This window comes from Colossoma macropomum, unplaced genomic scaffold, assembly GCF_904425465.1.
Source record: "Colossoma macropomum unplaced genomic scaffold, Colossoma_macropomum, whole genome shotgun sequence".
NCBI lineage: Eukaryota > Metazoa > Chordata > Actinopteri > Characiformes > Serrasalmidae > Colossoma > Colossoma macropomum.
Window position 1 is genome coordinate 21733871 of NW_023494793.1, and position 27058 is coordinate 21760928.

General features: G+C 39.4%; 1 protein-coding gene across 1 annotated transcript; it reads right to left on the reverse strand.

Moving 5' to 3' along the window:
* Positions 1–208: 208 nt before the first annotated feature.
* adra1aa (adrenoceptor alpha 1Aa) lies at positions 209–26750 on the reverse strand. The gene is made up of 3 exons (XM_036578810.1): positions 26591–26750; positions 12883–14821; positions 209–2474 (listed from the first exon to the last, which is right to left on the reverse strand). The coding sequence occupies exons 2-3, from the start codon at positions 13838–13840 to the stop codon at positions 1957–1959; spliced, it is 1476 nt and encodes a 491-aa protein (XP_036434703.1). The 5' UTR covers positions 13841–14821; positions 26591–26750; the 3' UTR covers positions 209–1956.
* Positions 26751–27058: the final 308 nt, after the last annotated feature.

The following is a 27058-nucleotide window of genomic DNA, read 5'->3' on the forward strand; positions in this document are numbered from 1 at the left end:
GCAGAATTTTCCCAAGTGTCAACAACATCGGATTTGGTTGGAATAGTTGAACTCTGACCCCACTGTAACGTCAGGGGACATCTCAGCAATTCTCACAGTGGGATATTTCCGAAATCTGCTGGCTGGGGGTGGAGGAGAAATTTGGAGATAGTTTTCCAAAACTGCTCCCAAAGCGCTTTGAGTATGAACTGGCATCCATGACAGAACACAGAGTTTATGACTGCATTTATCTCATTCGATGAAACACTGAACAGAACGTGGTAAAAGGAATTTGGTCTCGTTAATAGAAAAATACTTATTACATTAATACATTGTAAATACATTGTTCTTAGGATTAAGGTTTAACATCCATACATTGTGAATGCGTGTGCGTATCCCAGGCTCTGTTTCAAACACTGGGCCTTTGGAATTGTCAGAACAGAAAAAAATGTCCCATGCATGTAAATGTTCATAGTATTTGTACTGTAATGACGTTTCATATCATTTTCATACACATAAATCAAAGACCAGGTGCAGTCCTGCTGAAGTCCATTTCTTGTGCGTCCAACGAAACTTGAGGTGAGGCGAAGTGAGGTATTAAACCTGGTTTATCTTTTATATTAAAACATTTTAAATACTCAAGACACATAGGTTTATAGGCATATCTGTTCATTATACCATTATACCAGAAATTAAAACAATACACATTCATCATTTCAGGCATGTATAAATTTTTTCACTGAAAACAACAGTTCACTTTTTGTGCAAATGTGCAAAGCTGATGCAAAACGCCTGTCAATCAAACTGATTGATAGTATCCTCATATCCCCTTCCCTGGATACACAGTGTGGTCCCAGAGCCCCTCTTTGTCTGAAGAACATTGATGTGCATCGTAGGCTTTCTCTCTGAATGAGTGCACATCCTCGTCTCCATTGAATGGCTGCCAATGTTTGCCTCCACTGTTGATCTTGATAACAGACCAGTCTCACTCAGAGGCATTTCTGTGTTTATCCGGTTCCATATCAATTCAGTTTGTCCGTCACATTGTCTTACAAATAGGCACAACACACAATGCAAACATTAGAAGAGCTGTTTGTCTTCAAGACATTTCACCAGAGTACGTTTTTTATCACACCATAAAATTTCCAAGAAAAATTGCACAGAATATTAAAAAAGAACCAACTGTTGTTTAAATTGTCATTTTTGGGTTTGATTGATATATGTGGTGAAACATTAGTTGAATCATAAGCTTATTTTAAGTAATAGAAATTATACACTTATATTATGCAACAATGTAGCAGAAACATGTGTACTCTACCCTTGCTTCTGTCTTGGTTTTACTGATAGATCATGCTTCCTTTAGTCTGGTACATAGGTTTTGATAACAAGTGTGCACACATTGTGATGCATAACCCTTTAAAGTCGCAGTTATCTTCGGTCATAACAAAAACATGGTGTAATTCCATATTAATAATGATTTCTTCCTCTTGTTGACAACTGGAGACTTTCTGTCAAAAGTGGATTCTAAACTCTCAATCGATACCATATTTGTGTTCATAAGTCAAAAAGGAGATATTTATTATGATTATATTTATAATATTGTCATTTTAAAAAGTTATTGTTCATGCAATCATTTTGCAGAAAGAAACCCATTGTTTACATTTTTGCCATGGTCTTGTAATTGACATTGAAAGTCAGACTGAGAATCTGTCACTAGAGAATATAAATTAAATGTAACTCTGTACTTATTTGCATTTAAATAATATAGCAAAACACGGTAGTAACTCTGTGCGTGCAATTATTAATAATTTAATATTGCAAATTAATGTTTTCACCATTAAAGGACAGATATCAACCAAACAATTCCAAAATTATGTCATAAGGTGTCAAAAGAACAGTTTCATGCTTGAAAATATTCTGTGCTCGTATTGATTGAAAATTTATGGTGGAGAAAAAAGATACTTCACACTCCACAGTTTACACTGCGTCCCCGTTCTCACACAGCGAGAGCTGATGGATCTTAATGATGGGCAGAGAGCTGCTGGGTGGCTGAGTGCGAGTTGGTTCCGTTCCTACGCAGCAGCACGTCCTCAGCAGGTTTTTACTGCACACCCCGGCCACTTTAGCCCCAGCATTCACCCTGACTGAGGAGGCCCGGGATGTGGGCTGCCACTCGCGGCCATCCCGGGACGAGGGCGAGCGGGACAGGGCCATGGAGGAGGACGGGCTGAGGCGGGATGAGTAGGGGCGGCCCTCCAGGCCCAGGGAGAGGAGCTGTGCCTGGCCATGGCCTGCAGTGTGGCCTTGGCAGAGTGGCTGGGTGGGTGTGGTCCTGCGCCGCAGGCAGTGCACTCCCAGCACGCTCAGGAAGGCTTTCTTAAACTCCTGACTGGAGCAGGGGTAGATGATGGGGTTGATGCAACTGTTGAAGTAACCAAGCCAGAATGTGATCTTGAAGACCGTGTCTGAGGGTCTGTAGGCTGGGAAGATGGAACCTGGTGGAACACACACAGGATACAGACATTAATAGTTTATTCTCCGATCAGTCTCTAGTTAATTCATTTTGTGAAATTGGATTGAAGGATTTTTCATGATCATCTTAAAACCTATCAACTTGTCAGGCCTTGAAGAGAAGCATTAAGAGACAGAACTTTCTAATTATGAAATTTTCTTTAGGCAGTGGAAAATTACTTAAGACCTGCAGACAGATTGTGAAGGCTTTCCATTATGATAGCAAAAAATTGCATGACATTGTTCCACAGCACTCAAAGAATGTCTGCAAAGTTCTGAATGAGATGAAAAAGAGGTGCGATTGACTGAGCCTGATTGAATCCTCATGTTGGCTGGATGACTGTGTGTGGTGATAGATTGCGCTCAGAGAAAAAAGGGAAAACAATGATCAGAAAAATCAGAAAGGCTTACATGCACAAATGTACGGAGCCCCGGAGGCGACGGAGGTAAAAAAATAATAATAATTCGAGTGAACGTTTTGTAGTTCATACGCACGTTTTCTCTTATTCGTGGTCACGAATAAGAGAAAACGTGACCTATTCGTGGTCACGAATATGAGAAAACGTGAAGAGAAAACGTTAATCGTGCGTACGTTTTCTTTACTTTGTGGGTTCGTTTTTATTTTATTTGTGATCACGATTTTCTAATTCATTCTCTCGTTTTCTCTTAACCGTGGTCATATTTTATTTTTAACCGAATGCACGTTGTTTGTGATTGATAACAGCTCCCTGAGACTGTCTGACGGGTTTTGATGAGTTAGATTGATGAGATAATGGACAGAGATGCTCATCAGGTCTGATTTTGATTTGGGGGTTTATGAGGAAACTGCAGCTCCTCTTCACAGCAAACAGCCCACAGTGTTTCTGCTCTCGCGTCAAGCTGCGGTGTTAGAGACCATCAAACAATTACAGGACGAAATGATCAGCGTTTCAACATCCTCACATTAATATATCTACATCTAATCCATAGATCTATTAAACTCTCACGCCATTTGACCTCATCCCACATGAATGTGTCTGTGTGTGTTTAATTTGAGTTTGTTGAAACGTTGACGCTGATCATTTCTTCCTGTAGTTGTGTGATGGTCTCTAACACCGCAGCTTGTTGCGGGAGCAGAAACAGCTCTAAGCGTCTATATCTCTGTTAAATATGATCATTAGACAGTGCAGTTTAGTGAAGATTGTGGTTGTAGTTTATTGTCTTCCTTTATTTCACCACCAAACTGCAGCTCCACTGATGAATCTGAGGGCCGTTTGCTGTGAAGACTAGCTGCAGTTTCCTCATATCAAAGTCAGACCTGATGAGCATCTCTGTCCATTATCTTATCAATCTAACTCATCAAAACCTATCAGACAGTGTCAGGGAGCTGTTATTTACTTCTGCACCGGACAAGAAACACGACCTGTATCTACAACACTGATTTTGCGCACGAATCAAAAGAATAAACAACGTGCGTTCAGTTAAAAAACAAAGCATGACAATGCTTAAAAGAAAACGAGAGAACGAATTAGAAAATCGTGATCACGAATAAACAAAAACGTACCCGCGAAGTAAAGAAAACGTGTGCACGTTTAAACGAAAACGAGGGAACGATTTAAGAAATCGTGACCACGAACAAAGGAAAACGTGCGTACGAACTGCAAAACGTTCGCTCTAATTATTTTTTTTTACCTCCGTCCCCTCCGGGGCTCCGTATAAATGTGATAAAGTGATGTTTTGTACCTGTTTTTGATGTTTTTATCCTGTCTGTTTACTTTAGGAAGGAAAACCACAACAAATAATGGATATTCCAACAAGCCAGCATAAGATTCCACGCAGTTCAATGAGTGAAATTCAGGCATGATTTAAAACCTGTTGAGGTCTTGTGGTGCTATGCTGGGAAATGAGTGTAGGTAAAAAGGTAAAAACAGTTTGAGAAACAATTCCTTTCAATCATTAATAAAAAGAAAGAAAGTATGACAAAGTAGTGTAAAGTTGCCTTCAGTACTAAAAGACCTACCAAATGCTGATAAACACTATAAACTGTTAGTCTGTGTTTCCTATTTTGCTTCATATTTTGGTTTGTCAGTGATCATTAATGGAGTTTTGGAATAATTGAAGTTTGGGGGAGGACAGGCCTAAAACCACTCCTCCTTCCAATCTAATACCCTATAAATTTCCATCTCTACATTCCGTTTCCTGTGATGACGTTTTCGAATGCCCACCTCCATCTCCTCCCTGTTCCTCAGTTCTACACTAAAGATGGTTCTTCAAGGGTTCTTTAGTAAAGGGAATGGTTCTATTTAGAACCGTGAGTTCTATATAAAACCATTTCATGCTTAAATGGTTCTTTGCATGGTGAAGTGTGTTGCATATGGTTCTATATAAAATGGTTCTATATAGCACCAAAAAGGGTTCTGCTATTGATATCGTAACAACAGACAAACCCAGATATTGGAAAATGGTGATGTAAAAATGAATGATGACTGTTTTTGGTTCAAACGAGTAAACAGAATAACTACGTCCATCAACTCTGATTAGAGTTCTAGCAACAACAGTGAACTACAGCAACACTGAATCGAAAGTAAAAATATTTTTAAATTATGTTTATGCTAGTAATTACTGTAGTCATGCACTAATGATATGCCTATGGTCATTTTGGCCAGAATGTCACTGCTGTAGAAACACAACTTTGTATGTCCAAAATGTTTTCATAAAGTCACAAAAATGCTATGAGTGGACAACAATAAAACACAAGAAAAATGTAGGATATGAGTGTGTAGAGAATGCTTCCCACATATTCTTCACTGCTGTCCACACACCATCCAATGTTTAGATTTCTCTTCTTTAGCCCCTCAAGACCTCAGTGTTTTTTGAATTGTGGATAAACACGTCAAAAACATTTGCTAAACATCAGTGTATGGTGCACACAAATGTACATGAGCAATCCTCTGCCAGTGTACGTCACTGAGAGCACAAATGTCTACAAGTCACTCTCCTATGACATGAAAGCCCAACAAGTCATGCATCATATTTCAACTGCAGTCTTTTTATATTGTCCTCTATGCTTCACAACTCATCTCTTAATCAAGGTCAATGGTTTGCTTTCAAATGGTCCTCGTAAAACAGAGCAGGGTAACGGTTGTGGAGCTTAAAGGGCACGTATCATGAAAAAAACTAATTTTGCTCTGTTTTTTAAATAACAGGATGTAAACACTATTAAAGTTTAAAAACATACTGTTCACTCCCCAGTCTATATAGTACATATATAGAAACTAAGCTGCAAAAAAATCATTAATTCATTGTTTTTCTGATGTCCCTACACCAGCACATTCATATATACTTACAGCAATGTAGCCCCGCACATGCATATAGTCTTAAAGGCACAGTAACAAAAACAGCTTGTCGAATAATAAGGGATATAAATAAAATTAATATTGATTAAATGCTTAGAATTCAGACTTTCAACAGAATGTTTCTGCTTGTTGCAGTGAACTACTAGTTAATAACAATATGCATTACAATATGCTTGTGCTGAAAAAAAAGTGCCTTCTGTGAAGAATCTGACTGATGATAGGCTATTCACATTCTCAGAAAGAGAAGAGAACAAGAGAGGACAATGCACATGGCCAACATGGCCAGCCCATGGTAGCCTATATACACTCGGAACATTCCTTAACAGTGCATAGGCTCACCCATTAACAGAATTAAAGTGTCTGAGGAAGGCGTCCAGCCTTGAAATGATGCGTCCGTCCTCAGAGCTGAGGGGCAGCGAGCTGTCTCATAACACACTTTATGAGTGACTCCAGCAGGGGTCGTGTGCGTGGGCTGGATAAAAGATGAGGGTGAGAGAGAGACCTGAAAGTTGTGAAAGGGAGTCTCTTTCTCTCCCTATCCGACTGCATTTTATTGCTCCAGGGAGGTAACGGGAGCACAGGGCAGGAATTCTACTGTGCCGTTCACACAAATTAATAAGTGTGACTGCTGGTCACAGTAGGTGATGTCACAACTTAATTTAGGCGACCACATTCATTCCAAATTGCCTTCTACAAAATTCATTAGCACACAATGTATTTAGGTATAAAAAAAGAAGAAAAAGCATTACTAAGACCAAAAACTGTAATGATATATGCTTTGTTATTTATCCCACTCTGCAAGAGACGATGGAGTGTAAATAGTAGGGGGCCGTAGGGATGGAGGAATGGTGCATTAAACTGAAATGAAGCAAATGAGAAAACAGCAACAATGATTTTGTTCGTGCCCATAATATAATGACTATAAAATGATGACAACATTCTTTTTTACTCTGTGATCCCCAAGCGAAGAAACTACCAACTTACTCCTTAAGGCGAGTCTAAAAGTAGACAGCAGCAGGAGGCAAAGAAACAAACGATTCTCATGAAATAAAAAAAGAAAAAAACAACAAATAATGCAAGTGAATCTATCTCTTCAACCCTAGCAGGTCAACCTCCAGCAAAGCCTACGAGCCAGCTGGGCTGAGGTGCACTTTCGACTCCAGCCCCTTATGGAGCAGCGTGACAAAACAAAAATAAACAAGCATTCCACACTGCATCCACTAAAACAAGTCACAAGGATCCTGCTGGAGCGTCACGTCCTCTGTGTAGACTTGTTATTACAATGCCGCCCTTGAATCATGGCCTCGTTAGCAGAATGTGGCACGCTGACATCAGCGGGGGCCGTGGTGGGTCTCAAACCCATCAGAGAGTGCTACAAATTAATTCACACATTAAAATCTGCATGATCCAGGGAGAACAAAAGAAATAGCTTTGGGATCATTACTAAGGGATTCTTATTTATAAATATCTGTTTCACTGAAGGCTTGTCGTAGTATTTACCATAGGAGAAACTGCTTGTCTTGAATTGTCAGTTCATTATACTGATCTTGGGAAGAGGTTCATGTCTTTAGGCCTAATTTACAAGAATAAAAAGCACAGCAGGTACAACATATACTCCTTACCATTTGTACTTATCATTTCAACTAATATATATATATATATATATATATATATATATATATATATATATATATATATATATATATATATATGGGATACTAATACATCAAGATGTAAGGAGTGAACAGTTCCTGTTCTGAAGGACCACAGATTGGCAGTGTTCCTGCTCAGAAGCCTCCTAAACATGTTAACTAATTGCGAAGTTGAGCTTGTTAGAGAAGGGAAATTGCCAAACTGTGCTGGACTAAGGCCCTCCAGGAACAGAGCTGGACACCTCTGAGCTGGGCAAAATGGATTGACAGCTACATGTGCTTTCTTCAATGCCTGACTGCACTGATTGGTGATGTCAGAAGGTGAGGTGAGTTTGCATTGTGAAAAGAGAGACAGAGAGAGAGAGAGAGAGAGAGAGAGAGAGAGAGAGAGAGAGAGAGAGAGAGACAGTGAACTGCAGAGAGTCTGCTACCGACCTCCACCCTCTCTGTCCTTTAACTACTATTTCCATGCTGAGACTGGAGAACCATGTCATGAATTTTTACAGACTACCAGAGAACTTAAGAGATACTTTGCAGAAACTTTCACTTAAAAAGTCAGTCAAACTGTCACTTGAAACATCACTTGAAAATTCAGTGGGCACAGAAAACGTATTGGCACAGTGGTCATTCAATTGTAACGTTGAAATATGAGTCACCGACTAGTCTGGCAACATAGCGTTGATCTCAGAGAGTCAACATGAGTGCAAGACATAGAGAGACAGAGAGAGAGAGATTCCCGAGAGGCTCAGCTGCTGGTGAGACCAGAGGTGCTGAAGTGCCAGTGACGCGTCAAAGCCAAGTTAAAGAGGCCTGGGCCGAAAGCCTTTGGCTGGTATGCTCCTTCCTAGAGCATCCACTCATCCACATCTCGAAAGCCACAAACTCCACAATAAAGCCCCTTCAGCTTTACTTTGGGAATTCATATTTCTGAATTCTGCCAGCTTCTGAAAAACTTGAGTGCCCATTCGCCAGTGGGACTGCCTTGCCTCAAAGCAACAAATGTGTTTTAAAATCAGCCGGGCATGAAATGGCTGTATTCATCCTCTGGCTTCTTTTGGGGTTGTCAGTAGTGGCCATGTTCAGAGTACGGTTAGGATGAAGACTGTGCATTCCAAACAGCAAAATGTCAGCTTAATACCTATAACTGTTATAAAAAGGCCTGCAGAAAAATAAGTAAATTAGAATATTCATTCATTAGATTTTTATGTATAGCTTCCATAGCCCATTTTCTTTTATTGTAAGGCTCATCTGTGCAGTTTTTATATGAACATGTTTAAAACATTTTATCTGGGCAGTGTGTTATTGCTTGTAAAGACACCATTTAACATTAGAATAAATGCAAATTAATATTGATGCAGTAAAAATATAACAAGTTTATTGCTTACAAAAGTAGTTGATAGCTTGTGAGCTAGTTAAAAGAATAAAGGTTCAGTTCAAGATTTCTTTTCAGTGCCTTCACCCATTAAATTGAGTTCTTAAATTTTGTCACCAGTTTATTAATTTATTGAAGCACTGATTAGACAATCCAGGTATTGGATGATAACTACAAAAAATACTGGGCTGCCATGAGGAGAGGTTTCAAAATGGTTAAACAAACACACTGACATACATAAAATCACTACTTATTGTATGAATGTTATTTATATTTATTCTAATATGAGTGATTTTCTGAGTAAATAAATGCTTACTGCTCAGATAAGTTGCTTTTTAAATAGGATTTTCAAAGGTACCTTACTGTACAGTACTACACGTACAAAAGTCAGAGATCACACTTTTGTTTATTTAACTGTTAAAATCCCTGGATTATTGTATTTATTTTTCTGTAACTACAGGGACTCCAATACAAACTGGTTGAACTATTCTTAGGTTATAGAAGTGTGCAATAAAACTTTTATTACAAAAAACCTGGCCTTTTAAGGGGTTAATTGAAAACACTGAAAACAGACATTAAGTACAAATTATTTATTTTTAGTAGCAAACAGATGTTTAACAGAAACACAAAAGCTTTTAACACTCAGTATCAAATCTATCAATATTTAATTTGTCCATTCTTTAGTTTTGTGCATGTTACTTTCACTTTAACTCTTCCATTCTTCCAATCTTAAAATCTTGTGTCCTCCCAACAAAAGCTGCAAAGGTGATATTATGTTACCCTTCAAAATCACACTGAACCTTTAGAGTAACACTGACATTCACACAACAACGACCCAAACACTTATGTATTCTCATGTGCATTTAAAATGGCAAAATCCTAACATTAGCAATAACAACCACGCAAGACCTGGTAGACTACCTAAACTGCCACTGTCAGCTAAACAGTACCTAAAGCTTTCATATTTAAGAGGAGAAAATAAAGCTCCATTCTTGCTTCAGATCTGAAAAAATCCACAGGTGTTTCTGTCCATCCTTTCACTGTGAGAAGACAACTCAACACCAAGATGAAAGGATGTGTAGCTGTTAAGAAGCCATTACTGAGAAAAGGAAATAGAGATAACATAAACGGATATCCGAGAGGTGGAGTAAGATTTTATAGACTGATGAGTTTAAATCTGAGATCTCTGGAAGTAACAGAAGGCAGTATGTACACTGCTAAAGCAAACCACCTCCACAACAATCCGTCCAGCATGGTGGAGGATCAATGGCGGCTGATTTGTTTATGACAGAAGGCAACACAAACGCTAATCAGTATAAACTTTAATACATCCATCATGCAATATCCTTTGGAAATTCTGGGATTAGGAAGAAATCCATTCTATAGCAAAATAAGGACCCCAAGCACACTCTTGAGATTAAGACATTAGACTACAGAGAAGCTGGTGTTCTCAGAACAATGGACTATTCACCCAAGATCCCCAGAGCCCAGACCTCAACATTATTGAATGTGTTTGGATCGCTTGGATCGTGAGAAGCAGAAAATGCAACCAATTTCTAAGACTGAACTTCGGAGGTGTGGAAAAAAAATCCCTGCAGACTTCTTTTAAAAACTAAAAGCTGTAATAAAGGCAGAGTGGACACACTTACCATTGATTTTGTATGCTGAGTAGAGCTATAGAAATAGTTCCAAATTACTTGGAATAAAATCTTACTCCATTAAGAACATTTTTTTCCTTTTTCTAAAAGTTAACATTTTGGACATTAAAATGATTGTTCCTAATGTGGTGACATTCTGCTTAGGCCAAAATGACCATAGGCATATCATTAGTGCAAGAATACAGTAATTACTAGCATAAACATAATTAAAAATTACTTTCATTTTGACTCAGTGTTGCTGTAATTCACTGTTGTTGCTAAAACTCTGATCAGCGTTGATGGACATAAAGTTATGTAAAAAAAAATACTTGTTTGTTTGCCTAATTTCCTGTTTGTTTTTCCATGCTTTGGCCTGTCAGCACCCCATGAAAGGCATGCAGATAAATGATCCCCTTAGGCATAGTCAGAGCTGTTGTTCTATTACGTTACCATTAATTTCTTCCTAATTAGCAAATATGTTTCTGCAGTGATTAAGAAAAAAAATCTCTGTATTGCAATTCATAATATATGCATGCAAAAAAGGCTGATAACAAAGTAGTAACTAAATATTTGTGGCCTCTTGAGAAAATGAGGACCTACGTTAATTCATAAGGCAATTTATTTGTTTTTGTTGGGTTTTCAGTAATACGTTAATCTGATTTCCTGCATTTGCGCTTTTTTGTGACAAGTTGGACTAATATAATTTGGTTCAACTGTGCCTAACCTTGAATGGAAAGGTCTTCACAGGGCTTTAAGGAGCAATGTTTATCTGGTGGGAAATAAACGAATGGCTATATTCCACATATGGAAAATACAGAGGAGCTCTGCTAAGTATTATAGATGTTTTTTGCTGCACCGAGAGAATGCTGAGACTCTCAGTGAAATGCATGGCTGGATCCAAGAAGCATATTCCATAAACAAACATGTCCCCTTTGTCCAAGGAAAAAATTAAGGACTCTAAATGAAAGAAAACAATGAGTCACTTTGAGACAACCAGTAGCTGTCCCAAAGGTCTTGCTGCATCCATGCTGATAGTTTAATATGTGCGTCTGTGTGTGTGTATGTGTGTGTTAGTGTGACAAGCCTTCTCTGAATCCAAACTGGAATGTCAGAGTATAATCCAAAACAGACTCCCAGACCACAGAAGCCGGTGGCCTAAATAATTTGCTGGTCTCATGGGTCCAAGGTTGTCAATTTATTGGCCTTTACCATAATGATTATTACCTTATGTGAGACTTGGAAAATCCAATTCCTTTTCAAGATTCTTATGTCTCTACATGTGTGCAAAATGACCTACTTCTTTTGGGAAGGACAGCTTGTTACTCTACACCATGGTGTACATTACAAATAGAAATAAACAAATCATCAAATAAACAAATCATCACTCAGAAAAAAAATCCTGTAACTCCTTTTTCCATCTTTTTTTACAGCATTTGAAATTTCCTGCTGCTCTTTGCATTTTGTGAATACTTTATGATGAATGGACTAACAAAAATGTTGGAAAGCAAAGCTTTTTTTTAACAGATGGTAAACACTTTTTTCCTTCTCCTATTAAGTTGCCATTTCAGAGAGTGGGTAACTTTCAGAGCCTTCAAAGGCTTCAGTGTATCATTTCTGGTAACTCAAAAATACATGTTTAAATATAATTTGTAGTTCATTTTTTTAAATCTTGAAACATCTAACATAAAATTGTCTAATATTTTTTTTCTCCATAGTCTCCACTGGTTAGGATTTCACAAGCTGAACTGAAGTCCTTACGTGTCTGATTAGCTACCAACATAATTGGAACTTGACAGAGGAATCAACCAATCATATTTTGATTTCCAATAAGTGGGACCAATTTTGTGAGAAAAAACATTAGTCCATGCCATTTGAAAGTCCTAGCTATGTTACTGACTCTGAACAGGAGTGTTAGCCTAACCAGGTTTTAGTCAGTTGTTAGAAATGGAAAACAGTGGCAGCTTTATGCCAAGAACTCTTTAAAACTTACATAGGTGAAATGTACAAAGTATGTTAATGTCTGTTAGCAGCTGCAAATAAAACATATGGAATATCTTTTTCATGCTTCAAATGTCCATGTTTAATCTAAAACAGGTAAAAAAATGTTCATGTGTAACAGCATAAGCTTATTGTTAACATAACATTAGAAATACCATAGAGAAAGTAGTAAAAAAAATTACATTAGAGGTGTTTTTTCTCAGTTTTGACATTTATGGCTCAAACCGAAGGCCTAGCTCTGATATTCACAGTTCACCACTGATTTCAGACATATAATGTTTCTTTATGACAGTGACAAAACGGTTTGTCTTCACAAATATTTAGGAGGGTATAATGTATCAAGAAAACCTGAACAGCGTTCACCATTAGTAAAAAAGAGTAAGAAAACTGAGACTCACCGATGGGAAGCACCAGGAAGAAAGGAAGCCAGCAGAGAACAAAGCATCCGACTACAATGCCCAGCGTCTTAGCTGCTTTTTTCTCCCGGGAGAACTTGAGCAGTCGGAGGGCAAAGTGGGTGCGACTCCTCAAAGCCTCGTCCTCTGAGGCAGCAGTGTTGCCACGGTGTATCCGTAAGGTCACTGCTTCTGCACGGTCCGACTTCTCCGTCTTCTGGCCCTTCCTGAGGCCGCGTGTCTCCCTGCGGGCCACCACATACACGCGGCAGTACATGACCAGGATCACCACTAGTGGGAGGTAGAAAGAGCCCACTGCTGAGAAGATGGCGTAGCCAGGCTCCTCTGTGATCTTGCAGATGGACTCATCCTCTGGTGCCGGCTCCTTCCAGCCAAAAAGTGGTCCCACAGAGATGGTGATGGACAAAGCCCACACACCCATTAGTGCTAATAATGCCCGCCGCTCAGTCACTATGGCCGGGTAGCGTAGAGGGTAGCTGACTCCAATGTAACGGTCTACAGAGATCACGCACAAGCTCATGATGGACGCTGTGCAGCAGAGGACATCCATTGCTGCCCAGACGTCGCAGAAGGTCCTGCCGAACACCCACCGACCCAGCATCTCAAAGATGGTGGAGAAAGGAAGCACAGTGGAGCTCAGGAGAAGGTCAGCCACCGCCAAGTTTACAATAAAATAATGTGTGACAGTTCGCAGATTACGGTGGCACGCCACAGACAGGATCACTAGGATGTTACCCAGAACCCCAAACACGAGGAATATGGCAAGGACAAGGCCTAAAACAACAGCCTTGGTGACGTTCAATTCTGGGATGAGGGCTTGGCTGCAGTTGGTGCAGTTCTGGGCAAGAATCCCTGGGGTCATGTTTTCTCCAAGGAGAACCATCTGCTCACGATGTTCGGGCATTTGGTGATGGATGATGGATAGACACACTTCACTCATTCACTTTGTGTTTGCATTCTGGACTCCTTCCAATGGTCCGCAAAAGAGGTTTTAAATGTCAGATGCTCAACTAGCCGCTCTGCAAGGGCATCAGTGCATTTACATTTCAGTCTCCATCTGACAGCTATTCAGAAGGTAATGAAATTAAGCTGTGTTGTGATCTTTCACTGTGAAAGATGGTCTCAAAATTATGGGTTTTTAACTATCTGCACTCAGAAAACAAATTTTCGCAAGAAAGTACACAAAAAGAACTAAACATCCTGTGTTAAACGGGCACAGATATATACTTCTGAAATAAAACGGCTGTGCCAAGTAATAAATTTGTCTCAAGTGTTTTGACATTCTTCACAGTCGGACGCAGCTGGCGATCAAAATCAGATGAGAACATGCAACAAAAGTAAACTGCATGTTTTGAGTCCACTTTTGCAACAAAAAAGAATATTCTGGCAATCCAATTGCATGTCAGTGCTGTCTGGGATCTTGCTCACAATGTCATCCTGTCACGCTGCAAAATACTTCAACTTCTAGAACCGTGCATTAATACAAGGGTGCTTAGAGACATCACTTGTACAGGTCTGTGCTGTCCCTCTCGTGAAATTCCACAAAGGACTGTTTACTTTTTTATTGTTGTGTTAATGGATTCTCGTCTGCCCTCAAATGTAAAGCAGCCCACATGATTGAAGGAACATTTTCTTGACATGTAGTGATGCATATCGCCCAAGTCATTGTTCAAAACTACAGAATGGAGCTGCTTTCGAAATTCAGCCTGGTGTGCAATCCTGTCAAGCTACAGGCGGAAAAGTGATAACATGCTTATTGTTGAATAATAAAACCGGAACTAAAAGCATTTTGGCAGGAGCTGAGACAGTTATTTTTGGCAGAAGGGCAGGTCACTTTCAGTCTCCAGAGTTGGGCATGGCTCCAGCAAGAGGCACTTAAGGTGCTTGGTTATGGAGATGATGCCCGTGAATTGGTTCCCCCCTGAAACACACAGAAAGACAAAAGTCAGTGGGAAACTGACATCAATAGTACATTAGACATGATAGGTCATTAGGTTTGAACTAGTCATTGTTACAATGCTCTCTTGAGAACTAAACGTGGTTTAACTTAATTACTGTTTAATTGTATCCTGCAAATACCTTTGTAGTTCTTTAGTCACACATCATGTTATTCTGCCCATCATACTATCCATCACAACAGTAACACCTACCTTAAGTTATATTGTATGCAAATATTCAGTTGTATTCAAGCACATATATGTAAACCCATAGTGTCATTTAGGTCTCTTGTAAGTGTTTTGTATATCTGTACATTTTATAGCTCGTCCTAATATATGCATGTGATTTGTACAGACTGCTGTTACTCTGCTGTTTAATAAACATTTGTCTATCTATCTATTAAGTCATGATGAGTTGTAAGAGCTCCTGAAAGTCACAATATAGGGGAAAAATTATATGCAAGTTGTTCATGCACAAGTTCATTTTCTTGTGTACATTCAATAATTGGTTGTCATATAGTAGCACATTTTGCCACCATAAACCAGACTGTTACAAAGAAATGTGTTCTTTTCATTTTCACCAAATCAAATATTAAGCTTATCACTGCTGTCTAAACAATCAATTTATCTTGTCTAGAGCAGTACAAGTAGGGATAAAATAAACGGTCACACTTCTTGGATAGTAATAAAACAGTCTCTTGCCTGTTTATGCAAATCACATTAAAAGCCAATCAGGAAAACTGCCAAATTCCAACATTCAGACTTGCATCCAGAAGGAGAGTACAGACCAAGAGGAAGTGGAAATGCTATTTTGTAGGTGCGATGTACGCTAGATGGGATTGCTTCCAGACCAATGCTAGTGTGTTTGTTCATCCATGCAAATCCGTACTTGCCAGACCTTTCCATCAAAACATCTCTATCACTTTTTGTTGTGTCCCAGAATCAGACTTTCACCTGTCTCAGATCAATGGGGGTTCGTTCACCTCCCTGCCATTGATCCAGCACACAGTGCTGGCCAGAAGACTAGAGAGCAGCAAATGAGGTACGTCAGTCACATATGAGCTGTCTTAAAATATCTGCGGCAAAGAGCAAGGACAGTGACCTGCGGATCCGAGCCTGAACAGACTCAAAGTCATTATTGGCAGTTAGTGGCTTGCCATCAGCAAAACTTCATACCATGCTCTGCTTCATCTATCCGCTTAATTTAGTATTTAATAGTCCATTACTTTGTCCTCAGAGACTTTCCTGATATAAACTCCACTCATATATTCATTTTCATAATGCGATGAAATATAAGGACAGTGTAAATGCAAAGAACAAGCCAACTAGTTAAAGGAATTCCACCAATTTTTCAACATTTCTGCATAATTAAACCATTAAAATGTGTACAGTGTCATACAGAGTGGTTTGATGTGAAATGCTTCACTCTAGAGAAACTTTGCAAGTCAGAATTTCTCACAGTAGATGTAATACGAATCAGATATCTGAAGCATTTAACAGCTACCTTACAAAAATTATTACATGAAACATGAACATTTTGTCCCAAAATATAATTTTAAAGCCCAATACATGCAGGGCAAAGCAAGGCAAAATAATCCCCAAAGAAAATTGTCACTATTATATATTATATTATATATAAAACTCAGAAGGCATGTGTAGCTTAACTGGTTATGTTGGATAGTAAATAAAATGGCTATATTTGCATTGTATACATGGCGAATCCTTGTTCCTACCACTACCTCTGTAAAGAAATCAGATTCAGTAAGTTTTTCTACAATGAACCACTTCACATCAAACCACTCTGAATGACTTTGTTTTTTCATCTCAAAACAAAATTATGCAGAAACTTTGAAATAAGCTGTTTAACTCTACACTGAAAAGAACAGTGCATTGAAATTACTTGATTAATTTGCATGTGAATTAAATATTACACCAACACAATTTAAGTCATTAGTACCAAAATTATGTAATCTGAAAGACGAAACCATGGAGTAATATATTCTATTAATATGTAAATTATGCACACATTTCAATCAACTCAATTCACTGCATTACTTTTTCAATTCATAAGTCCTATTAAAGGCGAAAAGCATTCGTGCTGTTGTATTCACAAAGGCAGAATTATCAGCTTATGTCTCACTGAGAGGTTTTATTTTGCACTATGGTGGCACACCAACCTTTTCACTGCAAAAAGCCAAAAAATTATGCCTTTATCTTGCTGGTGAAATGAGCTAAATGAAACCTCTGATTTGAGAAAATATGCTTGATTAAACATGTACTCGAACCCCATATTCTGCATAATCTCTTTATCTGCTTTGTACTTCAACAACAATTTATTTCTGCTGTTTTTTATAGTTGTTTCTGGCTCTCCCATTCTCCACTCAAAAGAATCTGTTCCAAATTGAGACAGGAATGCTGTTTTTTAACATCTTTGCCAAAAACACAAGGTCTGACAGAATAAGACAGATGAGGAAATGAATCTGCACAGCTCTGTCCACTGCCTCCCTGTTTTTGTGGGTGTCAAAGCAAATCCATTCGGGAAAAAAAATGGCAAAAATGCATTGAAAGCATTAGAATATAAACACCGGCGAGGGAATTCTTAGGTTTTCAGCAGCGATATGCATGCCTGATGACAGATTAGCCATCAAGGATGATACTTGTAAAAAGCCATTAACATTTTCAGCTCTAATTCATTCTCCCTCTACAGACAGCAGAGCGATATCCCTCTCATCAGTATGCCATTTTTCTCCACAGATTAACCATGATTGCAAAAAATATGTATAATGACCATCGAATTATGACTTTATTGATTACCACAGCTAAGAAAATCCAAGCCGGCCTTACACTCCTGCTCAGATCCTTTTGCGGTTTTTGTTATTAATCTCCAGTATTGATCAGATCTTCCTGTTAATAAGTAATGGAAGTGACCTTCAGGCTCCTCTGCTCTTGCTGAAAGTTCTGCCAGGACTCTGCCAGGGTGTGAAAACACTAAATCACTCCCAACTCGCCCAGCTGGAAGCTAGCCTTTTGAAAGTGTGAGTTCTAGCTTTGCTTCACCCTGAGGGCACACACAAGGGCAGAAACATAGTCCCTCCAATCTGCGTCTTGCAATATTGCTGTACTATATCATTGAACTAAACCAAAAGATCAGCCTGAGCCGCATTTTCAAAAAGATGAAGTGCTTTAACAACAGAATGTAATGTATCATAGCCACCTCTGTAATTGTGCTACAGTGCAATTAGAGGGAGCTCATTTTGGGGGATTCTGGTAGAAAAGCCTGTTATTACGTCACATGGCAGCAGTTTCATTCCTCCACTGCGGCACTTCAGAATAAATTCATGGCAAATCAGTCGCATTTTACAGAGATAATAAACTAAGCTGATTTAATGTCCGTTACCCTTACACTGTTAAATGTGTGAACTAAAACGGTCAGATTTAAAACTTTTTAATGGGCTCAATAACATGAAATCACACTGTAAAAAGTGGCTCGTCAGATCTACTTAAAAAATTACTTCATGTGGTAACAAGTAAATTAACTAGGTTTATTCAACCTAAATAAATATTCGAATGAACGATTCTTTAAATAAAAGTACGTTTTTGAGTTGAATAAAACTAGTTCATTTACTTGTTACCACATTAATTAATTTTTCTAAGTAGATCTGAAGAGCCACTTTTTTCAGTGCACTACACATAAAGTGCACCTAGGATAACAGCATGAGCCAATTATTATTATAAATTAAAGAAACACTCTCTGCTCTTAATTAATCTTAATTAAATTACATTTTTCTAAAGCTTACCTTAACTAAACTTCTTCCAAAGAGCCAAACATTGCTTTCTGTCATTACTTCACAGTCATTTATAGCAAGATAATAATTAAGTCTGCATTAATTTATTCTTTGAGTTTGTGGAAATCTCTGCTAATTGCAAGTTTGGCCTGACAACACTGTTATTTGCTTGAAAGTCAAGTTATTCTACACGTTAATAACTGTTTATCAAAGCAAAACATGGTCATTGCTGTTAAGTCAGTGATCATTTGCTCTGGAACAGAGCTAGGTTAGCTGTATATGAACTCATGTTGGCCCTGAAGCCATTCATTTGAAAGCGTACGTCCTTGGCTTGCATGAAATTTCTTTTTCATACAGATATTCATCCAGAATGTACTCATACAGTTGGCAGCCTGGGGCTCTTCTTTAAATACTGCTCTCACTCTTTCCTTGTATAAGTACTACAGAGAGAAATAGAATGCATGCCACGCTTCACCAGTCTCAGCGTCATAATAATAATAATAGTCCAAGGACAGAGGGGGTGGAAACCGGTAAGCATTATTTCTCTCTCTCCCTCTCTCTCTCTCTTTCTTTTTTCTTGCTCTCTCTGATCATCCCATCTCAACATTAAACCAGCACTTGACCTTTAGGTTTCTCCAGCGAGTGGAGTGGGCCTGTGCACCATCACACCAGCTGCTCCCATGCTCAGCTGCCCCAGCCTGACTCCTGACTCCAGCTGCCACAGCGCATTTCACAGTGGCCTGCTCGCCCGCCCCATGCCCCCTGGCTCTCTCTCTGCTCTCTCTCCCCTGCAACAGCTCAGCCTCGCGTGCTTTCACACAGTGCTAACACCCTTGAGGGTACGTTTCTGAGCTCATATCAAAACCTCATAATGCTTATTTTTTACACTATTTGAAATGCGGCCCTCTATAATGTGTGAGCAGTTCGTGATGACTGGATCAATAGAAACACCCCAAAATTACTTGGAATAAAGTATGGTTACATTAAAGGGCCCATATCACTGAAAGCCAAATTTCTTTTGCCTTTTTAAATACAGGAGATATGTAAACAATGTTAAAGTTTCAGAACATACCTCACTCCCCACTCCATACCGTCCATATATGAAAAGCAGACTGCAAAAACAGCCTGTTTGAGTTTGTTGTTTCTGTGACATCACTAGAACCAACTTTAAATGTATCCACCTACTCAGCCTACAGCAGTTTAGCTTCGCCCATTTATATTGACGTTATAACAAGTGTTTCAGCTCTGGGTGCTTTTTGAATGAGTAATGATGAAACAGTAATGTTATGCAATAATTTGGATAAATTATTCAGTAACCACTATGGAATTATGTAAGGTTGTTATTATGTTTCATGGCATCAAAATCAGCTGTACTTCCAAACAAATTCCTAGAAAATCCATAGCACTGATTCACACACACACACACACATCATTTACAACACACACAATCATTTAAACCACTTATCCTTCTGGTCACTGATTCAATTACAGTTTAAAGCTGAGTTAAGCTTGATTAACATCTGTTATCCTTAAATTTTTAACTGTGTTAACTAAAATGTTTTATAATATTTTATATAACACTTGAAAAGGAATACTTGCTCCAGCACTGACTCATTGGTGTCTTTTATAAGCATTATGAGTTCATTTCCTAAGAGAGCACTGTGAAATATTATGTTTGTATGATACTAAATTTGAGTGTTAAGGTAAACATCCAGCAAGGTTTGAAGGAAAAAACAATATAGAAGTATAATAAAACACAGCATTAAAGGCCTATCTGAGACTTTTCTGAGTGTGCACGTGTGATTGACATCTCTCAGTCCAACACCTCCAGCCTGCTACACCACTGAAGCAGAACTAAAAACAGCAGCATGAGCAGGGAAGAATGAGTGAAATACAATCTCTACACATCATCGTGGTCCAAAAAAACATGCATCTCCATTCTACATTGTGTGAACATTTCATGATGAATAGACCAATATGGAATGTTCCAAAATAACTTGGTATTAAATCTCTTTATATTAATCAACATTAAAATGAAGAAAGTTCCTGCTTTCTCCTGTTAACTTACTCTTTTTTCTGAGGTGCATGTTTTTTTTTGCAACGATACGCAGGTTGCGTTTTAGACTATCTCCTCTGTGAACGTGGCTCACTTAAAACATTATCCAGCTTTTATTTGGCAACGTCTCAAAGACGGTACGGTTCTTGCTCACTTTACTGCTGAATGCGCACCCAGGAAATGCTGGCGTGGCCAGTTGAAAAGAATGGAAGGACGAACAAACGGACTGACAACGGCTGAATGAACGAACAGATGAACAGATAGAAGGATGGCAAACAAACATAGTGGCAGATGAACAGAGCTAGCTTGATAGCTTACTAGGTTAGCTTGTAAATAGCTTTTTCTCTGTTTTTCTCACACAAACAGAAACAGACCTTAGAGGAACAGGGTTTTGTTAAAGCTGTGAGGGCGGGACAAACCACATCAGCCTTGTGATTGGTGAGGGTACTAATTACATAAGCATGACCCAACATTAAGGCTGCCCAGTTTACACCAAAAGAGGATACTTTTGATGAAATGCACTGGCCATTTATTGGGCATAAGAAAGTTATCCACAGGACATACTATCCATCATCTAAACCACTTATCCTTCTGGGTCGCGGTGGGGTGCTGGAGCCTATCCCAGCTGTCATTGGGCGGAAGGCAGGGTACACCCTGGACAGGCTGCCAGTCCATCGCAGGGCAGACAGACAGACATACACATTCACACACACCTAGGGGCAATTTAGCATATCCAATTGGCCTGACTGCATGTTTTTGGACTGTGGGAGGAAACCGACGCAGACACGGGGAGAACAGGCAAACTCCACACAGAAAGGACCCTGGTCACCCGGCCGGGAATCGAACCCAGGCCCTTCTTGCTGTGAGGCGACAGCGCTACCCACTGTGCCACCAGGAAAAAATCGATTCTTAGATGCATCGCGATGTGGACATGAACGATTCTGAATCGATTCACAAATGTCAAAAATCGATTTTCTAAATATTTAATTTATAACGTAATGTTGATGGAACGCAAGTGCAGCGCCCGGACAGTCTGTGGCGGCACATAACAAAAACACCACTGGATGAGCGAGAAATCCGACCGGCTCCCTCTGCATTAAAGCCAGGTTAGGTCAGGAGTCACAAATGATAAGAAGAGCTATTTTGTCATTCAACAAAAATCAAAACACCTTGGGAGCCACAACATTTAATGTCCAGTATGTCTCAGTATGTGACAATGTCTTAGTATAGGCTAAACAATATAAACGAAAACACGGACTTACTCTCACTAAAGAAAACGGGTAGAATAGCTGTAACATGTTGCGTGGACTTCCACTGCCACTGGATCTTATTTCACCGTAAGTGCGCATTTTATCGCAGATGAGTAGCAGCAGCTTCTCGTGCTCCAAATGAGCACTGAATGAGAGTCTTCTAGTTCACTTGCCACATCACTTCCATTTGTTTTATTTAAAAAGATATTGGAAGTAAATTCATTATGGATAATTACAAATACTTTGCTTTAAAAGTACCAAGTCACTTTAAATAACAATAACAGCGAGTCACTTAGTCACTAAAATGTATATTGTCTCTATATTCTGTGTATATTTTGTGTATATTTAATATATTTCAGTTGATTTTTCTTGTATTTTTATTTTTACTTATTTACTTTCTGTAGAGTGATTAGCTGAGCCTCACCACAAGCATTTCAATGCATAAATGTCCTGACATGTTGTGCAAATGACAAATAAACTTGAAACTTGAACTTGAAACTTGAGCTCACACAGTATTATTAAATTATTATTAAATATTAATGCTATATACAAAAAAAAGATGCATCAAGATGCATCGATAATCGTTTTATAATCGCATCGCAGCCCTCTAAATCGTAATCGAATCGTGAGGTGCCTAGAGATTTCCACCCCTAATATATATATATATATATATATATATATATATATATATATGTATGTGTATATATATATATATATATATATATAGTATTGTATATATATATATATATATATATATATATATATATATATGCATCAAAATTATTGTTTGTGGTAATTTCACATGGTACAGATGCAGCAGATAGAGGTTAAGTTGAACAACTCTGAAGTAGTCCTTTAATGAGCTCAACACAATTGAGTCACACCTAAAGTACACCTAAGACACCTTCACACAACACTACCAAACAGATGGAAGACAGGATGCTGTGGAAGGGGAAGACGAGTGGAAAAAATGCAGTGTGGGAACAGGAGCAGCCCACGTGCTCGGTCTCCTCATACTCCAAAACGGATGATGGAGAAGGATGCAGTGCGGCATTCCTCACAGGAGCTGCAGACATGCACTGCTCGGGTCCTGCAGCAAGCGGTAAACAGGAGTGACAGCCGGGTGATCTGTGCTGACTAGTGGACTACCATAACCAACTGACCCCAGGGTTAGCTGGCTTAGACTCCGTACGGCTGTGCACAAAATGAGCCAACACTCACTCAAGCAGTCCAGCTGCCACTCAAGCAGAGGAAAAGGAGGGAAAATGGCAATCCTGAGCAACACATTTCCGAGATTGGCTTCTAACCCTTCCTGGAAGAGCTGAAGGGTCTCTCTATTTTCAAAGCACACAGTGAAAAAAAAACCAATGCACTTGATTCTGTGCACGATTACATTCAATTAAAAACACATTGATTAAAATGTTCCTTCTTGATCAATCGAATTGATTAGCTGACAAGTTGCATGATTACAACGCACATTTAAAGTCTCTTATGCATCTCTTACAGCAAAAAAAGTGAAAAAAAAACAATTTGTATGCATTATTTTGACATGGTGTTTTTATATATTTAAATAAAGTCTTTTTAAAGTCTTCTTATGCGTACAATTATCTTTTTCTTTTTCAATTATATTACTTTGGAATTTTGGAAAGGCTAAATATGTTTGTCAGCTATGTCCATTTTTATTGTTTGACCTTTTTTTAAAAAAAACTGATTAAGTGATTAATTGTGAAAAATAATTGAAAGATTAGACAATTATTAATACAAGCCCTGCTTGATTTAAGTGTGTCTTGTGTAATCATTTCCACACTAATAAAGGTAATTAACGTCAAAACAAGCACTATGTTAATGTAGTAACATATTTTATTCATGTGGAAATGATGCATTGCACACATGAATCAAACAGATTCCATGCATCATTTTTCTCAGTGCAGAAGGGAGGGATTCAGGGGTATGCAGGTGTCTCCTACAGATCATGTTAAAGCCTCTAAAGCTGGTGTGCAGGGTCCGCCGTCACTCTGACAGAGATGAAATCATAATTGGCTCTCTGCGCTGAAGGCTTATCGCATTCCGTCAGCGACGCACAGCGACCAGCGCTGCAGCCCTCTGTGTCTTTTAAACACACTGTGGAACGCATGGTAACAGTACGCTTTGACATCAATAGTAAATGAAGAATGGATTTCATTGCTTTAATGAAAAGCGAGGAAGCAAACTGCAAACTGACCATACCTGGGTGAAACGATAAGGAGAAACAATGAAAATGCAGCATGTGGTTTTACTGGGCTCTGAGACTTTGGCAGATCGAACAGAAGGCTGGAAGACAGACAGGCAGAGGGGCATTTTCACATTGAAAGCTCTCTGGATAATTCCCCCTGCAAGCACCGGAAAAGGGGATATGCTCTGTGATCCTAATGATGCATTTATCCCCCTCTACCCAGCACTAACGGTGTGTGTATGTGTGTGAGAGAGAGAGAAGAGAGAGAGAAAGAGTCTATGACCAGAAACAAGAAAACCAAGGTATATATATATATATATATATATATATATATATATATACATTAACCATATTGGTGCACTTTGTAGTCAATTACAGACTGTAGTCCATTTGTTTCTCTGCAGACTTTGTTACTTTGTTAGCCTCTTTTACCCTGTTCTGCAATGGCCAGGACCCCCACAGGACCACCACAGCGCTAGTATTATTTGCATTTTGAGTCATTCTCAGCCCTGCAGTGACATCGACATAGTGGTGTTACGTTAGCGTGTGTTGCTGGTACAAGTGGGTCAGACACAGCAGTGCTGCTGGAGTTTTTAAACACTGTGTCCACTCACTGTCCACTCTATTAGACACACCCACCTTGTTGGTCCACCTTGTAGATGTGAAGTCAGAGACAGTAGTTCATCTGTTGCTACACAGTTTATGTAAGTCATCCCTAGGCCTTCATCAGTGGTCACAGGACGCTGTTGGCTGGATATTTTCAGTTGGTGGACTATTCTCAGTCCAGCAGTGACACTGCGTTGTTTAAAAACTCCAGCAGCACTGCTGTGTTTGATCCACTCGTACCAGCACAACACACACTAACACACCACCACGGCAGTATAACTGCAGTGCTGAGAATGAATTCACCCAAATTATACCTGATCTGTTGTGGTCCTGACCACTGAAGAACAGGGTAGAAGGGGGCTAATTTAACAAAGCATGCAGAAACAGATGAACTACAGTCTGTAATTGTAGAACTATAACACCTATATGCACCTATATGGTAAGTAGAGCTGATGAAATGGACAATGAGTGCAGAAAGAAGGTGTAATGAAGTGGCTGGTCTGTGTATATATATATGTAAATATATACATATAGCTTAACACACTGTATCCCCCTGCAGTCTACACTAGTATGCATGTCACTGCTCAATTCCACAGTGTATTTTTTTTGCATTAGCTTTCTGGACAGACACAGAGTGCACAAAAGTATGCTTAAAGCTTAAAATGGGTGGATGATGAAAGATGCTAGTCTGATCCTGGGTTAGAAATTCCTCTCTGAAGGGAGGCACAGAGTGGGCTCATACTCATAAAAGGAGAAAACGCTCAGTCGCTGCTGGACTTCACCTTGAAAGTTTCCCTCTGACAAGCGGCTGCAGACCATTAAAATCGCAGGCAAAGCGCTCTGTATTGAGACAATAAAGAGCCGCCAGACACCCCGCCGCGCTAGAGCTGCATTCAGCGGTTAAAAGCAGCGGGGCTATCTCCTCACCTGACTGTCTTCTGATAGATATCAAACACTTTACACTACTTCGAGCTCAAGCCACATGTGAACAGATTCTGACGTACAAAAGGCGGTTTTGTTGCAGCGACCTTGAGATAAACGAAGCTTTACTGAGACGCTGAAAGAGATTTCTTCGATTTTTCCTTCGAATTTGTTTGCTTCACTCTGCTTGGACATCAGTAACGGAACGTGGTGTTAATGGGAGGATGTGTACTGACTGAAACAGACACACAGGCTGGATTTTAATCGAGAAATATCTCATTACTTCACCAGTGACGAGTTTAAACATCACTGTATCTAGAGAGCGTGTCTGTGTGTAAGAGTGTTGGGTTACCTCAGTAATTCGAATTACAACGAGCATTTACCACAGAGCGCAGCACTAATTAAGCGTTTTGACCTCGAAACAGTGACTTACTACCAAATAACGCCTTAAACTACGAGTTAAAGACAATGAGGTGAATACGAAATGAACGGAACCGAGAAACACCCTAATTGTTAAAAGTTAAATGTAGTAAAAGTCGGTGTGGCGTAAGCAGAACCTTTAACGTACGAACGAAACGTTACTGTGTTATCTGCAGGTAGGCTAAAGTCAGTCAGACAGGCGGTGATTAAAAACACAACAGTCCATGTAAAAGACTGGTTCCAGATAAGACGCGTCTTTAATACCTAATATAAGATATATTTGAAGCTATATGCCAATATCCAGTATCTAATATGCCATACATCTGAAACTAAAAGCCACAGGTGAGTGAGCCTGTGCTGTTCTCCACCGTCTCTCAGACCATCTATAGTTTACTGGAAGATTCCTCGGTGCACACAAAACAGTTACAAACCTCTTTAGCTGCTAATCTCTCTCTAAATAACAAGATGGACAAGAAATGTGTGGAGAAAATCGAGTCCCTTACCTTATACACACGTTCTTGGATCCTGAACTGTAAAGCACTGAATCCCTGTTCATTTGGTCCTCAAGAGGCTGTGTCCACAGGCTTGGTGCTTATAGAGAGGCAGTGTAATGGTGTAGTGCGCTCTGCTGGGGCTATTATAGTGCTGATGTCTGGGAAAACGTGGCTCCTCCTGCACGGTGACACCACACTGAGTCACAGTCTGACTCTCCTCCTCTTTTACGCACAAACCTGAGGCTCCTCTGTGGCCACAGCTCAGCAGGTGGTCAGGGGTGGTCATGCTCGCCCCCCCATCTCCAAGTGCAGGGTTGCAAAACGGGGCTCCCAGGGTTAGACCTGCCCATCTTAATGAGTATGATGTGAAGTAAGAGAGCTGGGGGCATTCTTGAAGGCACACTGTCATCATTAGACATATGGATGCAAATAACTGCGTTCACTTTCCTCCTAGGAATCTCTGGCTCAAAGTCTCAA